Consider the following 7,500-nt stretch of genomic DNA (forward strand, 5'->3'; position numbering starts at 1 on the left):
GTCAGTGATAAAGGAGAGAAATGTTCAGGTCCAGTCTGAAACCAGCCTCATATCAGATGTACAGAGAGTTTAAACACTCCACTCCACACTTCAGTTCCTGTCCACATTCTCCACCTGATCCTGCAGCTCAGATTCCTCCACACAGATGATGATAAAGCTGCAGGAGGTCCAGACTACTGAAAGATTCATCACTCTGGAGCTACTCTCTGCTCTCCACACACTCCACCCTCTCTCCCATAACCAACTATTTTTATCCTCTAAAGTAGACGAGCTGGAAGACGACGCATCCCCACGGAAGCTCCAGGGTTTCCGGAAGAAAGCAGCTTCAGAGACCTGAGCAGGAATCACCTGAGCAGCTGAGGAACATCTACTTTACCTTCTGTCTTCAGGACAAAGTTTAGACTTCTGACTATTTTACTTTTACATAACAAGAGAGAGAGAGAGAGAGAGAGAGAGACTGTGTGTGTGTGTTACCTCTTTTTCCAGTTCCAGCTTAAGTTTCTCTTCTTGAACCTTCTCCATCCTCTCCAGCTTCCTCTTCAATCCCTCCGTCTCCTCTTTCAGGAGGCTGTTGTTCTCCTGCGTCTCTCTGGAGGAAGAACAGATTTGAAAATAGATGTGAAGAAAAGAAAAGAAAACAAAACACACACACACACACACACCTGAGATAGGCATTTTCCTCCTGCAGATGTTTGATTTCTCTCTTCAGTTCAGGAAGCCTGGTCACCTCTGTCTTCATGTTCTTCACTATGATCGAGTCCTGCTCCTGGAGCTCCAAACGCCTCTTCAGCTCCTACACACAGAGAGAGAGAGAGAGAAACCTGAAATGTTGATCCAATCCAGGAGGAGGTCTGATCTCCACACTCACAGAGGTCAGATGTTCCTCACGCTGGTACCTCACACACCATACCTTAATCTTGATTTCACTCTCAGTGTTGGAGATCTGGGAGGTCTGCAGAGTCTGGTACTTCTGATAGACCTCCTGGTACTTCCTGTTAAACAGATACGACACTTAAAACATATGAAATAAAACCCTGACCATGCTGACCACACTCTGTCTCAGGTCATTACTTCTGCTGCATCTCCAGCTGTTCCTCTAAAGCCTGCTTATCCAAATCCTGCATGGAGGACTTCGACTCCTGGACCTGTAGCTTCTGGTTCAGCGTCCGGATCTCGTCCTTGAGTTCGCTCACCATCTAAAAACAAAACCAACAACAACACTGAAAGCAGTGAAAATCAAAATGACCATCCTGCTGACCGCAGCAGTGCTCCAGCACCTGATTGGCCTCGGAGAGCTTGCTGTCTTTCTCCTGCACGCGTTTCTGGAGCTCCTCCATGTTCCTCTTCAGGGATTTGCTGTTGTCCATCTGTTCCTTCAGCACTTGCTGGGTTTTCTCCTCTTTTTCCTCCAGACGCCTGATCTTCATCAGCAGGTCCTGGTTCAGGTCCATTTCTCTCTGTGAGGAACCAGAAGCTCAGATTGATTTAAGAGCTAACTCTGACCTGCTCTTTATTCTCTCTCTCTCTCTCTCTCTCTCTCTCTCTCTATCCATATTAATAAAAAAAATGTTTTAAACATTCACCTACTGATTTAAAAGATTTCCCCTGGTTTTAAACAGTTTAATAAACTACATCTGTCCATCTCTGTGTTTATCTGCTGACCAGTCAGTGTTGTCTTTGTAGATGATCCATAAAAATAGATTAGATCAAGTAGATTATTTAATGAAACATGAAATAAAAAGCAGAAACCATGAGAGAGGAAAAAAACCTCCACGATCTGTGAGACCGCTGAGACCAGAGGACTTTCTACCAAAGTGGACGTGTGTTTGACCTGTAAATCCCTGGAGCTGTTGTGAGCCTCCTTCTCCAGCTCGATCCTCGCTCGTTTGTGGCTCAGCTCCATCTGCTGTTTCTCCTGAGTCAGCTGCAGCAGACTCGTCTTAGAGTGGATTCGTTCAGCTGCTTCCTCCATCTACACACACAGAACGATCAGTACACAAGGTGCTACAGGAAAGAGTTCAAACACAAAACTCTGGAGTCAGTGGAACAGGAGTCGAGTCCCAAAAAAGAGTCAACACAACAAGAGTCGAGTCCCAAAAAAGAATCAACACAAGAAAAGTCGAATCCCAAAAAAGAGTCAACACAAGAAGAGTCGAATCCCAAAAAAGAGTCAACACAACAAGAGTCGAGTCCCAAAAAAGAGTCAACCCAAGAAGAGTCGAGTCCCAAAAAAGAGTCAACCCAAGAAGAGTCGAGTCCCAAAAAAGAGTCAACACAACAAGAGTCGAGTCCCAAAAACACTCTAAACAAAAAGAATCAATTCCCAAAAAAGAGTCAACACAACAGGAGTAACACAACAGCTCGGACAGACTGACCTCGACTCTCTGTGTGTAGAGTTTCTGAAGGTCACTCCTGCCGTAAGAGGACTCTGGCTCCAACAGTGAGCGGTCAGAACGAGAGATTAAACTCTTAAAGGATTTCAGCGTGGAGAGGATGATGGTGTCGTCCTCCAGATCACTCATCCTGGACAAAATACCTGGAGCTGGTTTTTTACTGCAGAGGAACACAAACACCCGAGTACAATACACATGAGGCAGGAAACAACAGGCTGTGATAATCAGGCTGAAATTTATATCAGAGGGTGTCAGAGACGGTCAGTAGTGGACCACATTGGTCTGTAATGGTCAGTGATGGTCTGTAACAGATGATGATGGTCTGTAATAAACAGTGATGGTCTGTAATGGTCAGTGATGGTCTGTAACAGATGATGATGGTCTGTAATGGTCAGTGATGGTCTGTAATGGCCAGTGATGGTCTGTAATAAACAGTAATAGTCTGTAATGGTCAGTGACGGTCTGATATACTCAGTGATGGTCTGTAAAGAACCTGTAATGGTCAGTAATAAACAGTATTAATGAGAAGTAAACAGTGATAAACTGTATTCAATAGTAATGGTCAGTAATGGTCAGGAGCACACGGCACTGCTCATGGTGCACTTTAGAGACTTTAGGGAAATAGCTTCACATGAATGCATTTACAAATATAAATCATCACGCGCTAGTTTAACTCCGTAATTTAATAAAAATAAAGAAGAGTTAAATAATCGGCGGACAAACTGAGGGTCAGTAAACACGCAGCTGGACACAGCGCAGAGACTGTGTTTATAAACTCCACACTGTACCGAAGATCTCCTTTAGTTCATCCTCAACACTCTGATTAACTGCAGGAAGGCTGGACTAGAAGTTCTGTAGAATTACTGCAGAGAATTTTAAATAAAAGTGAAAAACTGAAACTGACCGATTTACTCGGATGAATCTCCCTCCGGTCACTGCGAAGCCTCTTCTTCTGCTGTGGACAGAGTGAGGAGTTGCGTCACTTCCGCCACCTAGTGGAACCCGCACGCACTAATCACTACTACTGCTCGTGCTGCCACGTGAGGCACACTTTCCTCCATTTAACTCCAATAAAGTGGATAAAACACTGATTTATAAAACACTAAATCGTTCAGTATTGTATTATTTTACAATTACTTTAATTTCTAATATCTTCACATTCACTTCACTTTCAGCCTTTAATTACAGAGAGGGTTTTATCGCTGATTAACTCCAGAAAATCATCAGTAATGTGTGTTATTAGATTCTCAAACATTACAAATAAAAATAAAATGATGTTCATTCATAAGAAAAAAAGGGTATAATTGTTTGGTGTATTTTGGAAAAGAAACCCCTGGGTCAGTAATTTAACTCTGTTCGAGTCAGGAGCAAATGAACACTGAATAAATGACTCAGTAACCGACTCCGAGTCGTTCACATTAGTGACTCGTTCACAGGAGTGATTTGAATGGCCGCATTAACGCTTCAGAGTTCAAACCAATCCGTGACGAACACATAGTGCACTAGATGACGTAGAGGAAGCGCACTCTGTAGTGCAGTGAGGTAGGGAGCAGGGTGGGATTCAGGACACTGACGCTGAGGACGTGTCGAAATCCTGCATCACTTCCTGCAGCTCCAGTTCGGTTCGGTCTAATAATAATAATAATAAGAAGAAGAAGAATAATAGCCATAATCATAATATTAATAATAATTTAGAAATCTATTCTAGAGTATTTTTGTCAGAGATGAGTGCCTCAGCTGTGGACACGCAGACACTCTGTCTGTTTGATGTGGACGGAACTTTAACCGCGGCTCGGCAGGTGAGTGTGTTCATGAAGAGCTAGCTTTAGCCAGATAGCTAACTACAACACTCGTAGCCCCTAACGAATTTACAGTTAAAGCCATTTTAACAGTTTCTGTGTTGTATTTTTAACTCTCTCCCGATCTGTCAGCGGTTTGTTTGTGTAGTTATATCTTCAGGCATTTTAACATTATCGTGTAAAAGTCATAAAGTGAATGAATGAGTCTCAGGGCAGGGTGCGTTCACTGACACACACATTCACCGCTCAGAGTGTTTACGAGTAGTGTAGAGACGGACTGAAGGACTCCATGACGGGCTTCACATCTGAAAACAACATCAATAAATGAGTCACTGCTCCTTTAATCATTATTTTATAATAAGAATTAAAGCAGTTTTTAATGTTTCTTATGTCTTTTTCTGCTGCTAATGAACAACAGTGAACACAGTGACAGTGAATACACAGATTCTTATGTTATTTCCTTGTTTATAGTTTTATTATGCTAAGTTATCTCTGGTGATGTTAGCCACGCCCCCTGTGGGTCGGTGTGTCAACCTAGAGATCACCCTTGTGATCTTTAAATAAAAGTATATTGTGTGTGTGTGTGTGTGTGTGTGTGTGTGTGTTAGAGAGCCACTCCACACATGCAGGAGTTCCTGAGTAAACTGAGGCAGAGGGTTCGAGTGGGTGTGGTCGGAGGATCTGATCTGAATAAGATCAAAGAGCAGCTGGGAGACGATGGTGAGATTTATTCATGTACACTTTCATTAGAGCTGATCTACAGTAGAAAGTGATGAAGAAGAAGAAGAAGATGATGATGATGTGAAGGTCACGAGGAAAAATAATGTTTGTTTAATTTACATCCTAAATATAGAATATATATATATATATATATATATGTGTGTGTGTGTGTGTATGATATCTGTGTGTGTGTATGATATCTGTGTGTGTGTGTGTATGATATCTGTGTGTGTGTATGATATCTGTGTGTGTGTGTGTATGATATCTGTGTGTGTGTATGATATCTGTGTGTGTGTGTGTATGATATCTGTGTGTGTGTATGATATCTGTGTGTGTGTATGATATCTGTGTGTGTGTGTGTATGATATCTGTGTGTGTGTATGATATCTGTGTGTGTGTGTATGATATCTGTGTGTGTGTATGATATCTGTGTGTGTGTGTATGATATCTGTGTGTGTGTATGATATCTGTGTGTGTGTATGATATCTGTGTGTGTGTGTATGATATCTGTGTGTGTGTGTGTATGATATCTGTGTGTGTGTGTGTATGATATCTGTGTGTGTGTGTGTATGATATCTGTGTGTGTGTGTGTATGATATCTGTGTGTGTGTGTGTATGATATCTGTGTGTGTGTATGATATCTGTGTGTGTGTATGATATCTGTGTGTGTGTGTGTATGATATCTGTGTGTGTGTGTGTATGATATCTGTGTGTGTGTGTGTATGATATCTGTGTGTGTGTATGATATCTGTGTGTGTGTATGATATCTGTGTGTGTGTGTGTATGATATCTGTGTGTGTGTATGATATCTGTGTGTGTGTGTGTATGATATCTGTGTGTGTGTGTATGATATCTGTGTGTGTGTGTGTATGATATCTGTGTGTGTGTGTGTATGATATCTGTGTGTGTGTATGATATCTGTGTGTGTGTATGATATCTGTGTGTGTGTGTGTGTATGATATCTGTGTGTGTGTATGATATCTGTGTGTGTGTGTGTATGATATCTGTGTGTGTGTGTGTATGATATCTGTGTGTGTGTATGATATCTGTGTGTGTGTGTATGATATCTGTGTGTGTGTGTGTGTATGATATCTGTGTGTGTGTGTGTATGATATCTGTGTGTGTGTGTGTATGATATCTGTGTGTGTGTGTGTATGATATCTGTGTGTGTGTGTGTATGATATCTGTGTGTGTGTGTATGATATCTGTGTGTGTGTGTGTATGATATCTGTGTGTGTGTGTATGATATCTGTGTGTGTGTATGATATCTGTGTGTGTGTGTGTATGATATCTGTGTGTGTGTGTGTATGATATCTGTGTGTGTGTATGATATCTGTGTGTGTGTGTGTATGATATCTGTGTGTGTGTGTGTATGATATCTGTGTGTGTGTATGATATCTGTGTGTGTGTATGATATCTGTGTGTGTGTGTGTATGATATCTGTGTGTGTGTGTGTATGATATCTGTGTGTGTGTATGATATCTGTGTGTGTGTGTATGATATCTGTGTGTGTGTGTGTATGATATCTGTGTGTGTGTGTGTATGATATCTGTGTGTGTGTGTGTATGATATCTGTGTGTGTGTGTGTATGATATCTGTGTGTGTGTGTGTATGATATCTGTGTGTGTGTGTATGATATCTGTGTGTGTGTGTGTATGATATCTGTGTGTGTGTGTATGATATCTGTGTGTGTGTATGATATCTGTGTGTGTGTGTGTATGATATCTGTGTGTGTGTGTGTATGATATCTGTGTGTGTGTGTGTATGATATCTGTGTGTGTGTGTATGATATCTGTGTGTGTGTGTGTATGATATCTGTGTGTGTGTGTATGATATCTGTGTGTGTGTGTGTATGATATCTGTGTGTGTGTGTGTATGATATCTGTGTGTGTGTGTGTATGATATCTGTGTGTGTGTGTGTATGATATCTGTGTGTGTGTGTATGATATGTGTGTGTGTGTGTATGATATCTGTGTGTGTGTGTGTATGATATCTGTGTGTGTGTGTGTATGATATCTGTGTGTGTGTGTGTATGATATCTGTGTGTGTGTGTATGATATCTGTGTGTGTGTGTGTATGATATCTGTGTGTGTGTATGATATCTGTGTGTGTGTGTGTATGATATCTGTGTGTGTGTGTGTATGATATCTGTGTGTGTGTGTATGATATCTGTGTGTGTGTGTGTGTATGATATCTGTGTGTGTGTATGATATCTGTGTGTGTGTGTGTATGATATCTGTGTGTGTGTGTGTATGATATCTGTGTGTGTGTGTGTATGATATCTGTGTGTGTGTGTATGATATCTGTGTGTGTGTGTGTATGATATCTGTGTGTGTGTATGATATCTGTGTGTGTGTGTGTATGATATGTGTGTGTGTGTGTATGATATCTGTGTGTGTGTGTGTGTATGATATCTGTGTGTGTGTGTGTATGATATGTGTGTGTGTGTGTATGATATCTGTGTGTGTGTGTGTATGATATCTGTGTGTGTGTGTGTATGATATCTGTGTGTGTGTGTGTATGATATCTGTGTGTGTGTGTGTATGATATCTGTGTGTGTGTGTGTATGATATCTGTGTGTGTGTGTG

At 41.3% G+C, this 7,500-nt stretch overlaps 2 protein-coding genes across 3 annotated transcripts in view; one reads left to right on the forward strand and one right to left on the reverse strand.

Moving 5' to 3' along the window:
• mad1l1 (mitotic arrest deficient 1 like 1) overlaps positions 1 to 3,437 on the reverse strand; it is a 41,950-nt gene extending 38,513 nt beyond the window's left edge. Inside the window, exons 1-8 of the mRNA XM_058380958.1 lie at positions 3,298 to 3,437; positions 2,376 to 2,553; positions 1,832 to 1,972; positions 1,278 to 1,457; positions 1,072 to 1,196; positions 911 to 992; positions 663 to 793; positions 475 to 589 (exon numbers count right to left, since the gene is read on the reverse strand). Of these exons, the coding sequence (XP_058236941.1) occupies positions 475 to 589; positions 663 to 793; positions 911 to 992; positions 1,072 to 1,196; positions 1,278 to 1,457; positions 1,832 to 1,972; positions 2,376 to 2,522 (921 nt within the window). The 5' untranslated portion in view covers positions 2,523 to 2,553; positions 3,298 to 3,437. The remainder of the gene's footprint in view (positions 1 to 474; positions 590 to 662; positions 794 to 910; positions 993 to 1,071; positions 1,197 to 1,277; positions 1,458 to 1,831; positions 1,973 to 2,375; positions 2,554 to 3,297) is intronic.
• A 554-nt stretch (positions 3,438 to 3,991) lies between these two features.
• pmm2 (phosphomannomutase 2) overlaps positions 3,992 to 7,500 on the forward strand; it is an 18,201-nt gene continuing 14,692 nt past the window's right edge. Inside the window, exons 1-3 of one of the 2 annotated variants that reach the window (XM_058380164.1) lie at positions 3,992 to 4,010; positions 4,102 to 4,192; positions 4,801 to 4,912. In XM_058380164.1, the coding sequence (XP_058236147.1) occupies positions 4,118 to 4,192; positions 4,801 to 4,912 (187 nt within the window). In that variant the 5' untranslated portion in view covers positions 3,992 to 4,010; positions 4,102 to 4,117. Of the gene's footprint in view, positions 4,016 to 4,101; positions 4,193 to 4,800; positions 4,913 to 7,500 lie in introns of both variants that reach the window. The other variant, XM_058380163.1, reaches the window with a different exon arrangement.

The sequence above is a fragment of the Hemibagrus wyckioides genome, linkage group LG26 (genome assembly GCF_019097595.1).
Source record: "Hemibagrus wyckioides isolate EC202008001 linkage group LG26, SWU_Hwy_1.0, whole genome shotgun sequence".
Lineage (NCBI taxonomy): Eukaryota > Metazoa > Chordata > Actinopteri > Siluriformes > Bagridae > Hemibagrus > Hemibagrus wyckioides.